Raw genomic sequence first — 23,357 nt, forward strand, 5'->3', positions numbered from 1 at the left:
ATAAGGGTACAATTACTGTGCAAGTATATAAATATAGACGATAACATGACAAATAATTCTATTCATAGAAATTAATCTCCTTGTATGGGATTGGCCGGAAGGAATTTGTTATATACACAGGTATCCTCAAATTAGCGCACAAAGAACGATCTTTTAAAACAAAAACTACATTTCCCAGAAGGCATCAGACTCCAAGCAGATGCTGATTGGACAGCGCGGGTTAATCGTCATCTACCCATCCAAACAAACTAGCAACTCTGCCGTGCTCGGAAGACAATCATGCGAAGAAAACTTTTTTTGAATTACTAGCGGGACTTTTCGTCTCTCATTCAACTCAGGAAGTTGTATAACTGGTGGTGAAGACAGTGAAGGTCAGCTAAATACATATAAAGTTGCGTGTACCGGGATGCTAGCGCTGAATGTGTCCAGTGACAGCTTAACGTTAGCACACTAACGTTAGCGTCTAGCTATGTCGTTACTGGCTTGACACGTACAGTATAACGAGAAAGGACATACAATTTAGCCGTGATGTAAACAGTTTTCCCGTGTCGTTTTTATGTAACGTTACTTCACTACGAGTCTGCTAACCACCTGTAGCTCTGTGCGGTCATTTTGGGCGTAAAAATGAACCCAAATATCCGCAGGTAACTTAGATTTACGTATTCTCCGCCTCATCACTGCGCGCTTTGTCTTAAATTAGTTTATCGTTAGCATATATGTGTGTGTGAATTCTGAAAGGACTATTTAATGGGCGTATGTCGCCATCACGTGTTAAAATTTGGCAACTGCGGCAGTTTTTCTTAACCTGGTCTTGAATAATCTTAAATAATATATAATGTCTTCCTCTAGCATCAGCTCTGACCGAAAGATGAATTTCTCCGAGGTCTTCAAGCAGTCCAATCAACTTTGTAAAGTATCACCAGATGGGAAATATTTAGTAAGTGCTTAAGCAATCCTGGCAGTTGAGTCGTTTTGTAAAGCAGTATGATTATCTAGAAATTACTTTGAAAGAGACATTTTTTGTTGTTGTTTCTACGGCTGTCTCTGTGTGCAGGCTACTTGTGTGCAGTACAGGCTGGTGATACGCGATGTGAGCACCCTGCAGATCCTGCAGCTCTACACCTGTGCGGACCAGATATCCCACATGGACTGGTCCTCTGACTCTCTGTTCGTCCTCTGTGCCATGTACAAGAGAGGACTGGTACAGGTAGGTCATGCATGTGACACATTCAGCATCTGGTAGAAATGGCCTGCAATATTCTTACTTTGAATGATATTATTGGGGTGATGTGATTGTGTATTAAATGGCCGGAAGTGCCAATGCTTTTCTTTGCCATCCATGGAAAACTTAGGTAACTAAGGTTACCCAAAGTGGGGGCTGGGGGGGGGGGGGGGGTGTCACATAGCCAACCATAAGAAAGATAATAATAACAATGATTTGAAGAATTTTGCTGTTTTCTGAGGTACAAATGCTCTTTGAATAAATAGGATCCCTGTTATTTCATTATTTTATCAGGTAGCAAAATGTTTTTCGACATTTTTGGCCCACCTCTATTTGAATGCATTTCTTGGCAGCTTACTTCTGTGTGCAAGTTAAATAGTTGTACTGTTGAGGAGAGTTGTAACATTATATGGATTAAACATACTGCATTAATCATCAAAACGAGACAGACTTGAAGTCTTAGCCCACGGTTCTCTAAATACCTGAAATAAGAACGTGAAGCTTTTAAAATGTAACTATTCAAAATAATAGTTCACTCATTTACAACCTTGTGTCTCCTGAAGATTTTTTTGTATCGCACTTGCTTTTTATTAAACAGAAATGGCTCCAAACCTTTAAATATGTGAATGGTATATATGGAAGATATGGATATAACTCTTGAATCAGTGCCCTAATACACAGTTTAACTTGAATCAAATTGACTGAGCATGTGATAATTTGTGTCTTGTCTCGAAATTAAAGTGGTGAAATCAAGTGCTGTTTACCAGTCAGTGTCAAGTGCAGTACAGAGGTAGTAGCCTACCGATGAAGGGGTATCCATCGCCAGTCCTTCATTGCCTCTGTTGTACGAGTGTCTCTTTCTTTTAGAAATAAATTTGAAGAAGGCACAGGAGTTGTGTGTGGGATATCATCAGGGGTGGCTGATGGCTATCCTTCTGTCATTCTCCTGCTTCTCTTTTGTCTCTCTCCTTTCAGGTGTGGTCTCTCGAACAGCCGGACTGGCACTGTAAGATTGACGAGGGCTCAATAGGTCTGGTCTCCTCACGCTGGAGCCCAGACGGACGTCACATTCTCAACACAACCGAATTCCATGTAAGTGTGAAGTTGGCGCATGCATTTGGGCATACATTCTTGTGCACACAAGTGTGTTTATGCATATGCTTGTCTGATTTCAACTGTTGCTGGCCCACAAGGAATGGGGACCTGAAAATAGCCAGACACCAGAGCCTTCCTTGAAAGCCCCTACTCCCCCTCCTACTGCATGTATTCTGCCTGATTGCGTAGTTCCCCTCCTGTTAGCGTCCTGTCATACTTGGGTCTCGAGTACGTCTAGAGCATGAGTGCAATGTGTACAGTATGTCGTCTTCAGATGTTTGTCTTACTTTTATTTTTGTATTTATTTTTTTGCCCAATTAAAAATTAATTTCCTCTATATTGCTTTTGGAGGTGGGATTTAATCAGTCAACCTGCTCCCCCTTGGCAGATTGTTCGGTATTCTATGTATCTACTGATACTGACTAAATGGTGGTTCATAGGAAATTGTGTACTAGCTCACTGATGAAGATTCCCAGGTGAAGCACAACATTGCAGCTTATTTGATGTGGGTAAAATAAAGCACGGGAGGAAGAAGTATCATGTGTAGAGATAATTGTTCCTGTGTTTCTATGGAAATTAGACCCATGAATGAATGGATGAATGTGCTATTGCCCAACCAGTATTGGATTTTTAGGGCAGGGGGTACGCAAGAAGTATAATACTTAACAGCAAAGTGTGTGTATTTCTTTTTCAACAAACTAAAAGCTGTTGGCACGAGTGAGTACTTGTGTCTGCTAGCCCTGGTTCTTTGGTATCTGTAAATGGGCACTAACCTGTATGTAGGGAGTGGTCACTATCAAAGATTGCCTGAGCTTTCTGCAGAAAAGAGAATGAAAAATACTTGTTAAAACAGTTTTTTTCATGCAACTTCAGTCAATAAACTTAGAATCACAATTTTTATTCTTTGAGACACATTCTCATTCAATGCTCATAGCCTTGGAGTTGGGCCACTCGGCACAAGAAGTCCGGTTTCCCCCTGAAATATCTCACCGTTGTTTTTACCACTTGGGGGCCATTTGGGCATGTGTGTTGCTCACATTTCTAGCCCCATGTGTCATTTTACTTATCTTACAAGGAAACAAACCAACAGATGCGAGTGAAAACATAACCTCCTTGGCAGAGGTAATGAAAATGTTTCCTCCCATCCTGTGCCTCTTGACTCCTGTTTCATATTTGATCTGAGGGGTGAGAGGAAATAGCTGCTACCCGTGGACCATGTGGAATATGACAGTGGCACCATGGTGGGTTGCGTCTGTCGTGCTGAACCTGACTCCGGGAAGCTTTTGACAGGTGCCATGGCATGACACTCAACTGTGTCTGGTCTGAAGCAGGGTGCAGGGAGTGCACATGTCCGTGGCATGTCTGCTTTGTGTCTGTCTGGATCCTCCAAGAAAAACAGTTATAGGATGGAACATAGTGTAGGATGTGTGTGTGTTTATCCACACGTTTTACTGTTTATTGTGGATTTCTCATTCTTTGGGTAGGGCTGCACAATTTTGGAAAGTACGCAGTTGTGATTATCTTGGCTATATTATAAATGCAATATGATATGTTGTATTACAACATGTCGTTTTTTTTTTTTTTTAAATCAGTTAAAATGATAATGGCGGGATTTTTGTGTGAATCTGTGACAAACATTACTTCTAGAATCTGTAGAAGATGATGTGTAGGTAGGACGTCTCTGAGATGGAATTCTGACTCTCAACCTCTGCCCTCCTGCGATTCAAAAATTACAGGAGGTTGCATCCTGATTTTGATTGATCCTGCAGGCCTGGTCCATGTCAAAGCGACATCCATGTCAACTTGGACTGATGGATGTCCATCACTAAAAGTATCTTGACTTCTCAAACAGTCACCGTATGATTCAGCACATGAATGGGAAATCCTGTGAAAACTTTAAATTTTTCTCAACCAACATGGGATACAAATGTCAAATGATGATATTCCCTCTCATTTAATCTGATGTGGTTTAATGATGACTACCTTTTCACAATGATTCACCACATTAGGATGTCCTCTCACCTGAGGGGCAGTGCACTCAAATACCTGCAGCTACTCGCTCTGTACATTGTATCACCTGGTTAAATATGAACTGGAAGCTTCTGCTTGGTGTTAGGAAGCATCCTCCTGAAGTTGGAGAAAGAGTTTGTAGAAAACAAGCAGGGGCACCTGCTACGTATTTGCCAAGGGGCCCACTGAACTTACCTTCACCCCAAACCAAGATTTCATTAATGCTATGCCAGACGGGTGTTCGTGTCAGGCTTATATTTCAGCCCTACTCATAAACAGCCTGCTATAATAACTTGTTTAGGGACAGCTGCCTGTGGTGTGAATCGTGCCTCTGTGTGTGTTTGTCTGTCTGTCTATGTGTCTGTAAATCTGCTTAGCTAGCTGTGTGCATACTTATGTCTGGCTTGCTGTATTTGTGTATCCGCTGCGGTTTGTTTTCTTTTCAAACACATCTTCAGATCGTGTGTGCTAATTATCATGGGTGTAATGGTACATGTGAATTACAGATCAGTATTGGTAAATATACCACTGTTTTAAGTCATGGTTTGGTATTTTATCATGAAAGTCTGTCAGTAGTAACATTTGCATTAAAAAGTAGATTTAATTAAAAATCAATTAACAACATCCAGTAAGGGTGCAGCATTTAGAAAATGAACTGTATGTGTTGGATTTCCTCATGAGGAGCTGATGGTCATTTGTGGTTGAAAAATGTATCGCAGATTTGGTTTGACTCTACCATCCAAGTGGTGATGGACTGAGGGTGGCAAAACTCCAGCCAAGGCTGTCATTGAGCTTGACTTCTGTAATTGTTTTTACATTGGATGGTTTAGATTAACAATAACATTCTTGGCAAATACGTCTGTAGCCTTTCTCGCATCTTATATTGTTGGCACCAGAGTTACTGGACTAAACTGCAGACGTAGGCAGCTGCTGCACTGAAACACTGGACAATAGCTCACCCATACCTATCTGTGGGCTTCGGGAGGCTCCAGTTCCTTGGTAGAATCATAAGGCTGTAACAGGAGAAATGGGCTATATTGGTTTGAGATGGCTTCCAATGTGGAATGCCCACAGTCTAATCCCCTGCTGACAGATAGGCCTATATGGCATCAAATACACTTGCCCGTTCTCTAGCACTCGCCTTGGCACTCCGTAAGAATGACTGATGGATACATTTTATACCAGGTTGCTGTCAGTAACTCTGGTGTGCTACTAATCTTATTTAGTATGATGACCATTGGCTGTCCTACTGGGAACGTTCCTCAATTTAGAGATTTTCTTGTAATGAATGCTTGCTAAATAATGTTAAATTGATGTGCTCGAAGACATTGGCTAGAGTTGTCCCTAGTCAGGTTTTTTTTTTTTTTTTTTAATCGCCCTCACAGTCTCCCAGAGTAACACAAGAAAATATTATGAAACAATCATTTATAGCCAAGACAGTACATTAATTATTAATTCTTGTTTCCATGTCAGCTATGGCCAAACCCTGCAGAGACCTTGCCCTCAAACTGTAGTGTTTTTAACAAAATAAACAAAGACGTTATAAGAGCTCATTTCATTCTTTTGTGTCTGGCCAATCCATAATTGTCTCTAATAGTTTTATGTGGGCAGTTGAAATAGGTAGCAGGTAAAGTCTTCCATCATACACAGCTGTCTAATATTGTTTTTTGGGGGGGAATAGTTTAGACCACCGCCTTGTTGAACAGTCAAATGTAAGTCCACTCATAATCGACTTGACTTGGATTGGTACAGCCTCAACTAGTGGGCACTTGGGAAGGGCATTCCTCAGCCAAAGTTCTATTGTCAAACCAAATCTCATCAAAGTCCACCCACTACTTTTTTTAGTTGTTCTTCTAACAGTCAAACCAACGCTGGTGAGCACATAGCCTCCTTGATGTGGGGGGGATATAGAATAATGCACTTGTTTCTAACTGCACCCTGTAAAGATCAGCAGTTGCTGCTGTAAGAACTCCAACATAGATTTCAATTTTCCATCTCTGATGGACGAACAGCAGCTGTTGTAATGAAGTTTAACCTTTTCACGCCACCCTCAAGTCCCTCGCTGCCTTCTCTTCACCTTTGGTGAGGATACTTTATCTAAAGAGTAACTTTACCCAACTAAGTATCCTGTTGCATACCACCCCACCTAGAAAAGTATTTCCCACCTATTTTGCCCATGTCATGCTTTCTCCGCCCAGTTTAAAGTTACACTGTCGTCAGGGCCCTGATCTCCCAACATCCTGTATGTGTTGGGTTCAAGGCATCTAAGAAGTGTAAGTGTGGTTTTGTTTGAGCAATGTTGACATTGGTTGCCATGGCACCGTGTCAGAGGGGATGCCCAGGAAGTGTACAGTGAGGTGTCATTACAGAGTCTGCACAGCTGGATGTCTTGACCAAACAGGAGGGCGAACATTTCAGCCCATTTAGGTGACAGATATTGGCCCTGTTCAGATGTCCGTGTGGACACTGATGAAAGCTCGTACCCTCTCAAAGGCAAATTACCAATTTATGGATGAGCTTAAATAATTAATGCCAACAATTATTTCTTGACAGTTTCTGTACACGGGTTCTGTCTGTGATGATGCTCATTTAAAGATGGTGTGTGGCAATGTCCTCTCACTATCAAGAAGTTTCAAATAGACAGCCCCCTCTAATTGGAAATGGCCAACAAAGTCAGAAATAAAATTAACAGGCCTCTCGGTGAACATTCAGGCAATTATTCCGCAGTGCAGACCACAGATTCTGGCAGTGCTCCTTATTTGTCAAAGAGCAAGATATCATCCTTCGTTCTAGACCTCGGGCCAAAACAAGCTGTCGTGCTGCCTCAGTGCCACCTGCTTTTGTTGGCATCAGGCTTGCGGAAGTGAGTCTGGCAGGCATTTGAGTGACCACAGACAAAACTAAGCTGTAGCACATGTGGTCTCTGTGATACATCGACTATTGGCTGGCATTTTATTCTTTGGTGCCACTTTTCAATTTAGCAGCAACTTGCTAGCTGCACAACTTGCTGTTAATTTGTCACACTTGTAGCAGCATGTCTAACATTACATCTTGGCTGCTAAACGGACCTGTCCTATTTTCCTATTATGTGAAGGCATTGTTTTAGACCTTGTTAATTTAATATGTGCCCAAGTCGTAATTTAATCTGTATGGACCAAACTTGCTTGGACTGTAGTCTGGATCTGCCTTGCTGATGGACTACAGAATGTATAAACAGAAGTATTACTTGTCTGTGGTGTCTGCAGCTGTCTGTGCACACATCCGTTTTGGAGTATAAGCAGCCTTCATCATGGCCTCTCCTAGAGAAGAGTGTCTGGTCTGATGGTCGTGCAGTTGTTTGAAACTTCCCCTAAAAGAATCCAGCCTCTCACAGATCTATTTGAATCACTGTATATATGAGCAGAGCATAAGATATGTTTGAAAACAACATAGTAAATGTGTCTTGTCATCCTTAAAATGTCCTTTTCAGCACATACTGTATTTTGGGTCATAATTAGTTAATAACTGCATTGGAAGGCTCCAAAATAAAATTTGTATGTACTATGTCTGTTTTAGAATGTGTTTTCCCCACTATGTTATCAGCTCTCTTCAAAAGCCCTTCAGCGTCTACTTTCATTGTAAAGTCCAGTATTTCCAACTCACCAGCTCAAATATCTTTATGTACTTTTGCATGTTTTCGCTTGGAGATGATCCACAGTTGTTGTTTTTGTTCTGCTTCCTCTGGTTCCGTGGCAGCTGAGAGTCACTGTTTGGTCCCTGTGCACCAAAGCTGTGTCTTACATCAAGTATCCCAAAGCATGTCAGAAGGGTCAGTATGTGAATAATACTGTTTCATTTATTTGCTTGTGTAAGTAAGTGTATATGAATTATTGTCTGAGTATCGCAGCATGCCAGTGTAGCACATGCCGTTCTTTACCTTGAGTTTATGTAGCTAAACTATGGCGCTCTCTGTTGACAGCTGTGACCCTTTTCAGTAAATGGGGCATGGTTTTCATAACAGGCCTGTCAGCAATGTGGGGGAATTGATTGCTTGTGTCTCTCCTCAGTTTTTCAAATGCAGTTCTATGTTTTTCTTGTGACCTATGCATCCTTTGAGCTAATAAGAATGATAATGATGATATATCACATTATTAAGAAGAAGAAGAATGTCATAGCTAAATACCACCTTCTTGATGGAGCCAGAATGCTAATGCTTTTCGATTGACACAGAGTGACATGAAGCTAAGTACTGATTACTGTCATTCACAGCGGTGTTTAAGTGGACTGCTAATGTTGTAACCACTCTATTTATGTGAGTGGCAGAAAATGAGGAACACACTTCAATATAATGCACTATAATACATGTCACCACCACCCACCATGACCTCAAAATAAAGATGAAGTAGAGGCATTACCTGGTGGAGGGTGTCAACAGAAACTCAACTGTTATAGCTTTCTAAAATGTTATTTAATGCAAGATTATTTATTAGCTCATTATGAAGTGGACAGGGAGTGTATACAGGGTATTGTAAGTATTAAACCTAACTGGTGTACTTCTGACATTTTTTGCCATTTGAGACTGAGGAGCAAATGGACAACAAGCTTCTTTCGCAGATTGACCATGGAGTAACTGGATATAATGTCCTCTTGTCATTCTCCCCTGTAGGTCTAGATTTCAGCAGAGATGGCTGCTATATGGCCATGGCTGAGCGTCGTGACTGCAAAGACTATGTCAGTGTATTTGTGTGTGATGACTGGCACTTACTCAGGGTAAGGAGGATTTAATGGTTCTGCTCCAGTTTCAAGACCATTAGCAGAGGCCATTTTGATATGAGTAACAAATGAGTTTGAAACCTACTTTCCACTGGTCAAAGAGGTGCACATTTTCACACGGACCCTTTGACCTATCCTAGTAAATCATCTCAAACATTTCTGGGGTGGAGAGAACAGTTTCATCGTTTAAGATACCATGCAAATGCATTCTCAGATGCATGGAAGAAAACGACTGAGTGTTAATTTTTCTTACTCTTATTTCTTTTGTCATCATTATGAACTCTAAATGATTGTCTTGGTAATCCTGCCTCTGAAGAAGAAGAATGTAGGATAATAAAACGTGCAGTGAAATTCATTTGTCCTTCGCAGCATTATGAGACTGAGACGCAGGACCTCGCTGGTTTGGAGTGGTCTCCCAATGGCTGTGTGCTAGCAGTGTGGGACAGCTGCCTGGAGGTGAGGCGCTTGCTTTCAGACTTCCGATTGAGTGACCGTAACCATCTCAAGAGCATTATCAGGAAGTCGGTCTTTCTCTTATGGTTGTTCGCTAGCTTTCAAAATTCCCCATCACAATCCTCGTAAAAAACCAGGCATGAGAACTTTTACAGCCAGTTGAATGAACAGTCACAACATCGTTTAGTTAACAATAACAATAATTCGACAGTCTCTGGGCTGAGAACCACAAGTTTTTTTGTATTAGCGTCAAGATAATCAAGAGAGACCTTGTCACCGTAGCACCTCGCTAATGCCTGAAATACACCAGGCAGGAACTCAGCAGATGTGGATGTTGCAGCAGAACACCACCCTTATAAATCTAAATGTGGCCCTCCAAAGAGGAAAAAACAAGGCCGGCACGCCACCCACACACAGCATAGACGCATGATGTCCATGCCTGGTGTATTGTTAGGTCAATAACCGCTGGAAGTTGAATCCCCCAGCATCCAGTTCACGTTCCTTGTAGGGTTGAAATGATCACGTTTAGTATTTGTGACTTGATAAGACTATCAGTCCTAACATCATACCATAAGCATGTATACAAGGTATATATGTACAGCAGCATTTGAGATTCTGACGGAAATGTACATTATGATATATCTGAATGAAAATATGAAACAAACGTTGCTTTAGATCAGACATCAAGTCAAATCCTGATACGTTCAAGTGTGTCAAAAACTGGAACAAATGATAGTAGTGGCGTGTGTGTGTGTGTGTGTGTGTGTGTGTGTGTGTGTGTGTGTGTGTGTGTGTGTGTGTGTGTGTGTGTGTGTGTGTGTGTGTGTGTGTGTGTGTGTGTGTGTGTGTGTGTGTGTGTGTGTGTGTGTGTGTGTGTGTGTCCTCTCTGCAGTATAAAGTGTTGCTGTATTCTTTGGATGGTCGGTTGCTGTCAACCTACAGTGCCTATGAGTGGTCTCTGGGTGTCAAGTCTGTGACCTGGAGCCCCAGCAGCCAGTTCCTGGCCATTGGCAGCTACGATGAAAAAGTATGGACCAACTTTTGGATGACACTGTAGCCTGACATGTCACATTGATATAAGTTTCATGTAAGTAGTAGTTAACTGGATTGGACAGAACTGTTTACTTACCACCCAGTCAGGGGCTACTAGCCACACAACAGCCACCTTCCTGAAATGAGCACTCACTCCAACAACAAGCAAACTACAAAATAGTGTCTTTGTTTGCTGTAGACAAAACAAGGGAGATGAACCTGATGGTTTGGCCTTCGTAGGAGGCAGTTGCTGTATGGCCTCTACCTCCTGATTTGATGGTAAATAAAGTCTGTCTCCCATGCAGAGACTGAACCACTAGTGATGCCCATCTGAGGACAGAGCTCATCAGGCAAAGGATCATTGTAAAGATGTGTCTCGGGATATCAATTTCTCCATTTCTAGTGATGAAGAATAGTAAAGCTTAGTGTTACATAGGTTTTTATTTGGATTATCACTTGTGTTTACTTGTTTGTATCAAGCAAGTGACTTGAATACCGTCATGTCAGGTACGCATCCTCAATCACATCACGTGGAAGACCATCGCACTGTTTGAGCATCCAACAACCATCAACAACTCGAAAGCTGTGAGTACTTTTCAGCCTTAGTGATTACGCGTCAGACCTCTGAATTTGAGTTCTTTGCTCTTTATTGAACAATTTGTTGTGTTTCCAGGTTGTGTACAAGGAAGTGGAGAAAAGGCCGGCTGTTGGCAGTGACGACCTGTCTCTCCACAACATCTCAACTGGCAGCACTCTCTTTAACACCCACAGCAAATGTGTGTCGGATCGGGATTTTAAGACTTTTTTAAACTATTAAAAAAAAAAACACTGTTTAAAAAACTGATATTATTCTTAAAAAGTGCTTTGTTGATCGGCAAAATTACAGATCTTGAGTAACCAGCGTTGTCTTATCACCACCTCTCATTTTTATGTTGTCTGCTCCAGATGAGATCTGCCCTCTGCCCGTCTCCGTACCTGTAGTCAAACCAGACCAAGACCGTGCAAACCCCAAGATTGGCGTCTCCACTCTGGCATTCAGCTCCAACAGTCGCTACCTCGCCACCAGAAATGGTTAGACATCATGCTCACTACTCATGTGGCGCTCAAGAGAAAAGTATTATATTTAGGGTTTGTTCATGAACCTGGAGTAGTAGTGAGCTTTTTCTGAGGAGTTTTGGTGCTGACTTATTTTTGCTGGAATGCTGGGAGAGAAGTTTAAAGTGTGACTTTGTCTCTGTGACCGCAGATAACATGGCCAGTGTTGTCTGGGTGTGGGACATGCAGAAGATGAGCCTCCAGGCGGTGCTCGAGCAAATATCCACCGTACGTTGCTTTCAGTGGGACCCACGGCGCCCCCGGCTGGCAATGTGCACAGGCAACACCAAACTCTACCTCTGGTCCCCGGCAGGCTGTGTCTCTGTGCAGGTCCCCTCTGAAGGTGACACATTTCACTGCGGTGTTCTTAGACGCAGGAATGTCCAATTTAAAGCCACGTGATATCAGTGGATAGACTTTGTTTGTAGCCCTTCATTGTCATATTTTTAAGATATATGATAAACAGATATGTAGGCACATGATAGGATAAAGGTCACCTTAAAAATTGAAGGTAAATTCTTGCTGAAATTTGTCATGTATGAGTCTTGCACCAACAGAAAAAGAAGAATTGTCTGACAAGCTTTGTTTTGAATGGGGGATTCCCAGGATTAGGCTGTTCTAGTAAAACACAGTTGTCACATCGTCTGATTGAGATAAAACGTTGAATTTCGTCTCTGTTGCTGTCCTGCATTTTGATCTAGATCACGATTATTTGTGCTTGGATGACAGCCCCTTCCCACTTTGTTCTTTGTGTCTCCTACCAGATGGTTTCCAGGTCCAGTCACTCAGCTGGCACAGCAGTGGAGACTCACTCATCCTGCTTGGGAAGGAGCAGCTGTGCTTGTGCTACTTGGACACTGAGCAGGAAGACAAGTGAACAGATTTGCAAAGCACAGGTCTCAAGAACGACCCAAAGAATGGATTACAGTTCAGTCTTATTTCGCTTTAAAAACTCAGCAGGGAAGGACAGATGTGATCCCTAAAACATCAAAATCTCATGCTGAACTGAAGATGATGACCTGGAATGTAACATCCTCAGTTCAGTTTACTGGGATACTCCTTTTCTTACTGGTTTGACCATGTGGACAGGTCATACCTCCCGGGACTCTTGAATAAACCTTGTTTTTGTTTTTTTTAACTTGTAAAAGCAGACTGAAGCACTAGTTCCAAACACTGTGAGAAGTTTTATAGCTATTAATGTACTTATGAAATGAGTATTACTTCTGTGTATTGCCATTAAATTGAATAATTATTTTTGAATAAACTTTGTGATAAATAATTCAGCAAAAGTTGAGTCTCTCAATTTGACTAAATCATTCATATCTATTTGAAAAAGACGTTGTGTTTATTTGTACTTTTGAAGCCATAACAGCAGGTTTAAGAGGCATGGAGAAGACAAGAATTAATCTCTCTGTTGTCTCTTTCTTCACTGGCGACGATCTGAAACCCTTCAAGTCGGTTAACAAGTGTTTTCACATGGTCTTTGTGCTGACGCAGCATGTTTTAGCAACAGGACGGTTTGGTTTGGAGGATTTTTAGAGCCCGACAAGCAGGTAGATAATCTTCATTCCTCCGTGCTTGAATTACTGAGCTCTGGACCTCCCACAAATGATTGTTAGTTAGCGTAGCTGCAGTTACAGCTGTCAGTGCTGAAGTCGATTCCCATCGGATGGTTGGTAGGAGGGTCATTTTCTCCTCAGTGCTTTAGTACCTTTTGTCTCCGATCTGACTGGTGCGACAAAGACACAAGACAGGTTTTTAAGGGTGTATTTTTAAAGCATTTTATAGTACGCAACCTATCGTGACACATGAATGGCATCATCTTTAGTCTTGAAACACTGCATAATTTAATAGCTGTCACCTGCCATCATCAAACAAACTCCAGTGCAACAAATGAACAGGCTGTACTAAATATATAATGACCGATTTCTTGGTTTCAAGGCATCATCTTGCTGAATGCTGTCGTGTTTATAAAAGCTTCAACTGTACAGACACTTGAACTGGGACTTCATCACGCTGTAACAGTCCGTGACAGTACAAAGACAATGTAAATGCACTTATAACGAACAACCAGAGCCGAGACTCTGACAAGGATATCACGGCGATTCATATTCTTATATTGGCTACTGTGCTACTAGTAAGAGGGAAGCCCACGCGCTCGTGTTATCACTTCTTCTAAAGTCAAAAAATTGAAACACTTTCAAACCGGCAATGAAATATTCACGTTCTACAAGCACTCCTGAACTCAATATGTACAAATTCAATTTGAAGACTCTTAAAAAACAAACAAACAAACAAACAAACAAAAACCACACCTGTCATGCAAGTTCACATGCAGGGCACATATAGAAGTTGAGCTAGTACAACGGGGAGCACCCGTTAGGGACACACATGGTCACTGGCATTCTTTAGTTGAAATATGGCCTGTTACCTTTGGTAGTACATTTATAGAAAACAAAACACCCATATCAATTCACAAGATCCATATATAATTTGTTGTTAATAAACTGTGCACGTGTCTGCAGTTATCTATTCATTATCCCCACTGCCTTTTACTGCAGCTGAGCAAATACCTGTCTAATATGAATCCAAGCTCATGTTGCATGAAACGTCTGTAACATAACGCACTTAAGCTACAGTGGCTAATTATTTTTCTTTATTTGGATCTCTTTTAGCTCGATGGCTAATCTTGCATGCTAATACAGCTCTCCAAGTGGTACAGAAGCTTTTTCTTTTTCTTTTTTTTTTATATAGCAATGACATCCTTTAGACTAATGTAAGCATAAAGAGTACAACACCGACCAAATAAGAGAGGAGGGTGACAACACGTAATGTGAAATTCCCATTTTAACGCTCCTTGATGCTGAAATGTTTGTTCCAGCTGTTGCTTTCCTCAAGTAGCACAGCTGAGCACAGATCTATTCACAATGACACAGCAAATCATTGCACATTTTCCCTCTTAGTCATTTAGTTGATTACAGTAAGCATGTGGCCATTAACTAGATCCAGCCGTTGGTTTCCATTCCCTGAAGCTGCCCTTAATTAAGCAATCCCATGTTTCAAATCATGTTAAGGTAGCAAACGGGAAACAAACTCTTGATGATGTGGTTTCACTGCGTGTTGTCGAGCTCTGGAAGGCCTTATTTTGCCTACATACAAAGTCAACGCACATCTTTGGCCATTATTATGAAGATTTCTGTACCAAAACCTCAGGCTCACATTAGTTTTGACAGTCAATGGTCAAACAAGAAGCATGAGGTGATAAACTGATGCATATGTCATCTGGCCTACACCCCTAAGGGTCCAGCCCACCCATGTCGACCTAGCCAGGAGCAGCTCTTTGCAGGAAAGGGACTGGAGCACTAAAAACAAAGGAGTAGACCGTCCATGCATTGTTGCACATCCTTCACCTACAGCAGGGTCAACCACACGTCTGAGACGCCCACTTTCAGAGTTGTGGACGCCTCACGGGCTCAACGTACACACACATACGGATACACACAGTAGTGGAGCTGCAGCTTCCCTCCGATGGTGTTAGTCTGTGTTAGCACAAACACACGGGTGGAAGTGTTGGGACGGGAGAAACTGTCAACTTTAGAAACCAATCTTGCCACGAGTCATGGAGTAGCCCAGCTTGGCCTCATTGTTGATGAAGGACATGATGCCCAGATATGTCTCAATGAGCAGGGGTCTCTCCAGGATCAGGACACCGTTAGCCCGGCCAGGGATGGGTTGCTCCTTATGGGCTCTCTTGACTGCTTGCACCAGTTGGGTCCGAAAGTTGTCCAACTTGGCAAAGGGGGGGAAAAGAGCATGAACCCAAAACCACCTCCAAAGACTCAAGCACATATTCTTTTCAGGGTTCTTACAAATACCTTTAGAAAATCATGGAATTTGAAAATGGCAATTTCCAGGCCTGGAAAATGGTTTGGAAAAAAATTATACTGTCAGAAATTGTTGGAAAAATCCTGAAATTTTCTTCAGAAATACCTGCATATAGACTACGTGTGGTTCGGTTACGATCAACTGAGAAAAATATATTTTGGTTAATACTGACTTACTTTAATACATGTTTATATAATATCAGACCCACATAGGCCGTCTTAGTTAAAAATACTTGAGTCAATTTTGTCATGTTTTCTTCATGTTTGGATGAGAAAATTGACCTCACAGTTGTAAAGAAGTCATCGAGGAATGTCGGTTAAAAAAAAAAGAAAAAAAAAAAGTGTAACAACCTTGTGTTTTTACACGATAAAGAGTTTATTTAGATGTGCAGCTGTTGGCTGATTCGCGCTCCTTTTAATGTCTGAAAATATACGTCTGTTGATCTCCAGCCATCTAACAGTCACTGATGCGCGAGAGAGCAGTTGAGAGTCAAAGGTTTCTGACAACAAACACGACCACGGTGGACATCTTGACCGTGCACCTGCTGAAAAAAGAGGCCAATACTAGTGTTAAGTTGTTAGTGTTACTAGAAACGTAGAACTGAATACGTTTGTTGTTTAGTTTCAAGCGAGCTGTCGTTTGATTGGGATGTTTTTTTCTGCTTAGCATGCAAAACAGAATGGCCTAAAATCAAAACCATGACCCCAAAACCTACAATTCAAACCCGATGGTGGTCTTTGTGAACTGTTGCAGCATTTATTCAGAATCGAGACGCTCAATGAATAGTAAGAGAATTGGTTCGATACAGACAGATTCACTTCGCTCTGCTTAGCACTGGGAAGGAGGTAAAGTAGCAATCGTTTGGGACAGGCCCTCTGTACTTCTGTTGCCCTGACAATGAGAAACACAGTGATTTAAGTGATTCATTTCTTCTCCAAGGCATCAATCGGTCGATTGTTTTCAGTGGAAGTGTGACTGCTGGAGCTGTTTTGACAGGCTGCACTTGTGATCACCATTGTGTGCGTTGTACTTTTTTTTTTTTTTTTCAATAAAAGGGGGAGGGCCAAAACAAACAAAAAAATCGTTTTAAACTTGATATTAATTCCATTGCGTGATCAAAATAAAGGGATTCTACCTGGCAGAGGGAGGCCACCTTCTCGTCGGCGTGCGCCATCGTGTGCTCCGTGAAGGTGGCGTAAGGCATGTCTGTCGACCACGGGTTCCAGCGGTTCAAGAACGAAGCACGGGGACGTTTGTCCCACTGGACACGAATCCCAAAGCCTTCTCTCCTGTGAGAAAACCCAAACAGGGTCACGATTTGCTGACGTGTAGTGTTGTAGCTGTGTGGTACACACAGAATAATACCACAGCTTGAAGTGTTGATGGAAACTGAGCAGCAACAACAATCAAAGTCACAATATTCTCACGTTCTTGCCTTTGCAGAGCTGCATGTACTTGCAAGGCTAAGAAAAGAACAACAAAAAAAAGGAGGCATACTTGTTGAGGGACTTGGGAGGGAACTCGAACTCGCCCACTGAGATGGTGTCTACGGCGTTGAGAGAGATTCTGATGACCTGCTGACACAACAGGTTGATGAAGTCGTACTTGCACACCAGCAAGGACCTGCAGGCGCAATCGAATTACGTTAAAACGATGACACAAAATGTCGTTCCTGACGCGTAAATCTCCTCCATCCAACACGCTCTGACTTACCTGTCCGTAATAAGCACAAGTCTCTCCCGCTCATTGTTCCAGTGGTCAATTCTGTGGAAGAAACACGGACAGGAGTTTCGTTAAACATAATAAGGCACAAACTCAGCAACTGATCAAAGCTGTTCTCCAGCGCTAGCTCACGGAGGAACTGATGAGTTTCTGTGCTTTAACAGCGAGAGCCGGGGTCACAACCTGCAGGCAGACAACTAGTCATCAACTGGCACTCACAGCACTGAGAGACGACATAATACCGCCTGTTTCACCCCCAGCAAGAGCGTATTCTCCCTCCAAGTGCACAAAAATATCAATTCGTGTCATTTTGTTAAAATAGCTTACACAGCATTTGGTTCTCATGAGGTATTTTGGCCCTGCGGACCTGCGGGGTCATGACTATTTTCAACTCTTGTTTGTTCCGTCTTGTTTTATCTGTTGTTTTACGTGATCAAAGTTTTAACTGTTGGTGTTTGTCCATCTGTGTCTGCGTGATTGTGTGTCGTTGCTCCCTCTGTTAATCCTTTCAAACCCGGGATATCTGATTCAACCTGGGCAGCGTCGCTCTGTCGTTGCTACAAATAAATAAGCAACCACGTGGCCTTGATAGGTGATCAGCTGACTGAGGTCCGCGCGTCAGCGGCGGGTCATCCATCCATCCATCCATCCATCCAGGTTTCAGGGTGCTACTCACTCGGCCAGCAGCCAGACGCTGAGCACCTCTCCATCCTCGGAGGGGAGCGCCACCGTCCGGATGTCGTTGACCGCCTGCTCGATGGTACCTGGCTGGAATCAGTATCACACAGTCGTGAATCATCATCATCATCATCATCATTATCATCATCACCATCATGTCAGAGAGGACCGCGTTACACTCCTCCTGGCGCATGATGTGCTGGTAAACACACACACGGTGAATTTGGGCTGCGAGGAGGAGCGTGAGTGCGCCTCATGGTGGTGTGTGTGTGTGTGTGTGAGGGGGGGGGGGGGGGATTTGAAGACGGTCACACTCAAAATAAACGGTGGCGGTGAGTTATTTGTAGAAATTCAACAACTTACCCTGAACACAAAATAATCCTTGACTTTCGCCTGCATCGTGGGGTTGTGCACGTGAAAAGGCGTCAGGGTTTGAAGCGGGGCGCAGCAGGCCACCGAGGCTCCGCGTCCCAGGCTCCTCCGCCCGGCCTCAGGCGGCGTGAAGGCTACCTCGACCCCCTCCTCGGTCTCTGCGGGGTGGAGGACGGCGGCCCCCGGACTCTCCGGCTCCACCGCGTCGTTGAGCTGAAGCATCGTGCGGCGAACGATGTTTTCTCCGCGGTCGTTAGATGAGACGACGTCCTGACGAGGATGAAGACTCGCCCATTGCGCACCCAATGTTTTGATTGTGAGAGCTCGGAGGAGGAAGTGGTGCGTGCTTCCATACCCCCCCCCCCCATGCCCCTCTTAAAGGCACATTTTGTTTTTAAAATTCGCTGATTGAAGAGGAAACGGGAAGCCAGGTCATCTTTTCCTTTATCTATGCGAGGACGAGATCGGAGTCTGAGGACGGATGTCAGACTCGGTCCCGTTAGTGCGGTGTGGCGCTCGTGACTGCGTCCCCGGGCGTCTGCAGCCTCCCGCTGGGACCAGACTGTTAGTTCGGCTTTGACTGACTACAAACATGGACCACAACACTTGACGGTTCTGAGGAGAGACGCGAGCAGAGCTGCCGTGAACCTGCATTCTTCCTAATGACCAGCAGGGGCAGACTCCTAGGTTTAACACCAACATTTCTGTGCCAAAAAACTAGGAATAAAAAAATAATAATAACGTGTTTAGCAAAAATCAACAATAGCTTCAGTGCCATTTGAACTCGAGACTCGAAATCAAGTCTGAAGAGTTAACACCTCCGTTGTACTTCCTGGATTCCCTATGAATATTTTATGGCCAAAAAAACAAACAAAAAACTTTTCCATCATACACTGCAAAATTCTTTTTCGAGAAACGTCTGTGTCACGTGACTTAGCGACCATCTATTAGTACAAGACTACAAGAATGAACGCACCTCCCTCTCTGGGTTTTATTGTATTTGTTGTGAAGTTGTGTTACTAAACACTGCATGTTACTTGATTTTATTAGAATAGTTCAGTGTAAACTGTTTTTTTTTATATGCAAGCCCAAATTTTTTTTTTTTCAGGTAGCTTCCATGTCATGTGACCTACAGCCTCAAAAACATGAACATGTATTAGTACTTGACTGGATAATGGATGTCAGTACTTTTTTCAGACACTGCAAAGGCTTTTGTCTCCGCCCCCCCCCCCCCCCCCAGTTTTCATTGTCACGTGACCTGAGCTTCATCAGGACCAGTGACCTTCGCATGACCTGTAATCCATTCGTCGCCCGGCATCCGAACATCTTTTCTTTGAAATATCTTTCAGACGGGGTCGTGTTTAAATCTGTTGTTGCGTTTCAGCTCAAAATAACTAGACTTCATTCCGGTTACTGAGGAAACGAAGACTGAAGATTCATTCTCAACGACACAAACATCCCGTGTGTTGAGGTTTTATCTCTCCGGCGTGTCTGTGACACGTGGGGTTTACCTACGTTTACATATTCACACACATATTTACATTTGATGTTTAAATGGGAATGATAATGCTGTTTATATCGCGGCCTTCCAGATTTACAGTGGTAAACGTCTGTGAGGGGGAACCTTTGAGTTTTCGATCGTAGCCTTTGATGATCCAGCGTGGGAACATGGAAGTGATCAAGATACATCTGGATCTCCTAAAGCTACTCAAAGAATTTACCAAGTCACAGCAATGAGAGCGGAAGAAGAATTAAAATTCATTGATGGGGCAGGGCGAGCAAGTTTGTGTGGATGATTGTCTGTGTTTTGTCATGTGGTTACCACAGAACCCTCAACTGATGAGTCTCACCGACCTGCATGTGCCTGCGATTAAAATATATTCACAAACAAACTCATCTTGTAATGTTCAACTCAGGTTAAACGCCATTTAAGACCGAGGCCGATGTCGAAATTACAAAGTTTGAACTGCTCGTGAAGACGTCAGTGTTTTTTCCTCAGTGTCGCTCTCGATCTGCTGCTCCTCCACGCTTCTGCTTCAACCGGTCAGCAATGAAATCGCTCCACGCCAACAGCAGGCACCACCAAAACCAGCACGACCCCTCAGGGAACTGTCCACAGGAGGTCCACGCTGCACTGAGGACGAGGGTGGAGATGAAGCTGGGGGAAGAACCAGAGGATGTCATTGTTTTACAGGTTTTTATAATAACATTACCACTGCAGCTGATACAAAAAATAGAAGCTTTATTTGCACAGTGAATGTCCATCCATCCATTTTCTTCCACGTATCCTGTTAAGAGTTGTAGGGGGGGGGTGGAGCCTATCCCAGTGACTTTCAGGCGAGAGGCGGGGTTCACCCTGGACAGGTCTCCAGTCCATCACAGGAGACAGACAACCATTCACACTCACAGTCACACCTATGGTCAATTTAGAGTATCAATCAGCCTCGTCCCCTCTTGATGTCTTTGGACTGTGGGAGGAAGCTGGAGTACCAGAGAGAACCCACACAGGAACAGGGAGAACATGGAGACTCCACACTGAAAGATCCTGTGCTCCAGCCAGGACTCGAACCAGGAACCTTCTTGCTGTGAGGCGACAGTGCTGACCACTGCACCACCGTGCCTGCACAGTAAATGCCACAATGGCACAGATGGCTAAACTGAGAGGTGGAGAGGTTGAAGCAGCAGCTACAAGGTGCGTACTTGCCTTCTCTCAGAAAACCTGTAATTACAATCATATATATACACATACATACATATATATACACACATTGAGCAAATACAAATGATGAAGTGCATATAAGAATATTCCTTTTATATATATATATACACACACACACACAATGGGGAAAATAAGTATTGAACGCATTAACTTTTTTTTGTCATTACATTTATTTCCAAAGATGCAATTCATGTGACATTTCTGCCAGACACTGGTATTAACTCAAATAATCAACACATGAAAAGAAATCACAACATTCAAATCCATAAATAATGATTATGTGGAATTATGTGCAATAACACAGGAAAAAAGTATTGAACACACTATCTGAGACTGGTTTAAGACTTTGTGGAGAAGCCTTTGTTTGCAATGACAGCTTCCAGACGCTTCTTGTATGTATTAACTAATCGCCCACACTGCTCAGGTGGGATTTTTGCCCATTCCTCCGCACAGATTGTCTTTAAATCTTGAATATTCTTTGGTGCCCTCCGGTGAACCTTTTTCTTTAGTTCTTTCCACAAATGTTCAATCGGATTAAAGTCAGGTGATTGACTGGGCCATTCTAACACATTGATTTTCTTATTTTTAAACCATTGGAGAGTCAACTTTGCCATGTGCTTCAGATCGTTGTCCTGTTGAAAGGTCCAGCCACGTCTCATCTTCATCATCCTGGTGGATGGCAGCAGGTTCATCTCAAGAATTTGCCGATAGATGTTTCCATTCATTGCTCCTTCAATTATATGAAGTCTGCCAGTACCACGAGATGACAAACAACCCCATGCCATGATGTTTCCACCACCAAACTTCACTGTTGGTATCGTGTTATTTGGGTGATGTGCAGTGCCATCTCTCCTCCAAACATGGCGTGTAGTATGACAGCCAAAAAGTTCAATTGTGGTCTCATCTGACCAGACAACATTCTCCCAGTATTCCACAGGCTTATCCAGATGCTGTTTAGCAAACTTTAAACGAGCTTCAACATGCCTTTTTTTGAGGAATGGAGTCTTGCGGGCTGAGCGTCCATAGAGGCCATGGCGGTGGAGTGCATTGCCTATCGTTTTCTCTGTAACACTTGTACCTGCTGCCTCCATGTCTTTCTGGAGCGCTTTCCGGGTGGTCCTTGGCTCTTTGAGAACTCTTCTGACCATCTTTTTGACCCCCTGGTCAGAAATCTTGCGAGGAGCTCCTGTGCGTGGCTTGTTGATGATAAGGTGATGCTTCTTCCACTTGCGGATAATAGCCCCAACGGTGCTTACTGGAATACTCAGATGCTTTGAGATAAGTCTGGAACCAGTTCCATTCTGATGCTGAGCAACAATCAGGTTGCGAAGGTCTTGAGAGAGCTCCTCGCTTTTACCCATCATGAGATGTGTCTTGTTTGACTACTTGGTGAAAAAACAACCTGTTTATAGGGCCATCAATTAGCACTCACCCAGCTGATGTTGGTCTGCACTTATAGGAAGTACAAAGACTAATTACTTTCAGATTTGAGATGGTATGGTGCCTTTCCTTGCCAAACTATGCAGCTTTCCCATGGTGTGTTCAATACTTTTTTCCTGTGTTATTGCACATAATTCCACATAATCATTATTTATGGATTTGAATGTTGTGATTTCTTTTCATGTGTTGATTATTTGAGTTAATACCAGTGTCTGGCAGAAATGTCACATGAATTGCATCTTTGGAAATAAATGTAATGACAAAAAAGTTAATGCGTTCAATACTTATTTCCCCCATTGTACATATATAATATTTATATATTAAATTATTATTAATTATAAATTATATTTATATGAATATATTTATATTAAAAAGAACAAAAAAAAAACTTTGGCTATAAGAATGCATGATTGGTGAGGGGTTATTGCTCAGAACTCTTCTGATTGGCGCCACCCAGTGGCCAAATGTAAAGCATCATGCATGTGGCACCACCTACTCTCAAATGGGAACTTCTGGCTGTCACATGAGGATAATGAATCTAAAGCTCCTTTGCAGTTTGAGTACTGGGTTTAGGGCTTAAACTGAGCTTAAGTTTTAGTTCTACGTTATAATTAAATGATCTTAAACGTTTATGTACTCACGTTTAGGATCTCAGCTGGTAGCACCGCTCAGTCAGAAGCTCGTTTTCATTATCAGCCAACCCTCTGTTGAGTAAATGAAGAAGATATGAACATAAATGTACATTTTTTTTAAAGGTGCAACACAGTTTCAGAGTGCAAGATCATTTTACCCCCCCCCCCCCCCCCCCCCCCCCCCCCACAAAGAAAGACAGACAGATTTTGGATGCTGGAACTAGCAAACATTCAACCTGGTAAAGGATTC

At 42.7% G+C, this 23,357-nt stretch overlaps 2 protein-coding genes across 5 annotated transcripts; one reads left to right on the forward strand and one right to left on the reverse strand.

Moving 5' to 3' along the window:
• Positions 1-217: 217 nt before the first annotated feature.
• wrap73 (WD repeat containing, antisense to TP73) lies at positions 218-12,939 on the forward strand. 2 transcript variants are annotated; one of them, XM_086214403.1, is made up of 13 exons: positions 218-371; positions 850-937; positions 1,055-1,207; positions 2,198-2,314; positions 8,063-8,135; positions 8,973-9,076; positions 9,449-9,535; positions 10,425-10,559; positions 11,072-11,149; positions 11,238-11,340; positions 11,510-11,635; positions 11,811-12,002; positions 12,424-12,939. In XM_086214403.1, the coding sequence occupies exons 2-13, from the start codon at positions 869-871 to the stop codon at positions 12,534-12,536; spliced, it is 1,350 nt and encodes a 449-aa protein (XP_086070529.1). In that variant the 5' UTR covers positions 218-371; positions 850-868; the 3' UTR covers positions 12,537-12,939. The 2 variants fall into 2 exon arrangements, with proteins under 2 accessions (XP_086070529.1, XP_086070528.1); XM_086214402.1 differs by lacking the exon at positions 218-371 and adding an exon at positions 399-644.
• tprg1l (tumor protein p63 regulated 1-like) lies at positions 11,324-18,692 on the reverse strand. Of its 3 annotated transcripts, none has more exons than XM_086214404.1 (6): positions 18,308-18,685; positions 17,943-18,034; positions 17,258-17,308; positions 17,042-17,167; positions 16,680-16,833; positions 11,324-15,448 (listed from the first exon to the last, which is right to left on the reverse strand). In XM_086214404.1, exons 1-6 carry the CDS (start codon positions 18,536-18,538, stop codon positions 15,254-15,256), a joined length of 849 nt encoding a protein of 282 aa, XP_086070530.1. In that variant the 5' UTR covers positions 18,539-18,685; the 3' UTR covers positions 11,324-15,253. The 3 variants fall into 3 exon arrangements, with proteins under 3 accessions (XP_086070530.1, XP_086070531.1, XP_086070532.1); XM_086214405.1 differs by lacking the exon at positions 11,324-15,448 and adding an exon at positions 15,462-16,088 and having other exon boundaries at positions 18,308-18,692; XM_086214406.1 differs by lacking the exon at positions 11,324-15,448 and adding an exon at positions 16,098-16,435 and having other exon boundaries at positions 18,308-18,691.
• Positions 18,693-23,357: the final 4,665 nt, after the last annotated feature.

Source organism: Aulostomus chinensis, chromosome 9 (assembly GCF_037954235.1).
Source record: "Aulostomus chinensis isolate RoL2024-O1b breed Wild chromosome 9, RoL_Achi_v1.0, whole genome shotgun sequence".
Classification (NCBI taxonomy): Eukaryota; Metazoa; Chordata; class Actinopteri; order Syngnathiformes; family Aulostomidae; genus Aulostomus; species Aulostomus chinensis.

Excerpts from the sequence above, each read along its gene's own strand:
- wrap73 (XM_086214402.1), top strand. The coding sequence starts at position 625 with ATGAACCCAAATATCCGCAG. Across the intron at positions 645-849 it reads ATGAACCCAAATATCCGCAG|CATCAGCTCTGACCGAAAGA; the intron begins GTAACTTAGATT and ends GTCTTCCTCTAG. Across the intron at positions 938-1,054 it reads CACCAGATGGGAAATATTTA|GCTACTTGTGTGCAGTACAG; the intron begins GTAAGTGCTTAA and ends CTCTGTGTGCAG.
- tprg1l (XM_086214404.1), bottom strand. The coding sequence starts at position 18,538 with ATGCTTCAGCTCAACGACGCGGTGGAGCCGGAGAGTCCGGGGGCCGCC. Across the intron at positions 18,035-18,307 it reads AGGATTATTTTGTGTTCAGG|CCAGGTACCATCGAGCAGGC; the intron begins GTAAGTTGTTGA and ends TACTGATTCCAG. Across the intron at positions 17,309-17,942 it reads AGCGTCTGGCTGCTGGCCGA|AATTGACCACTGGAACAATG; the intron begins GTGAGTAGCACC and ends TTTCTTCCACAG.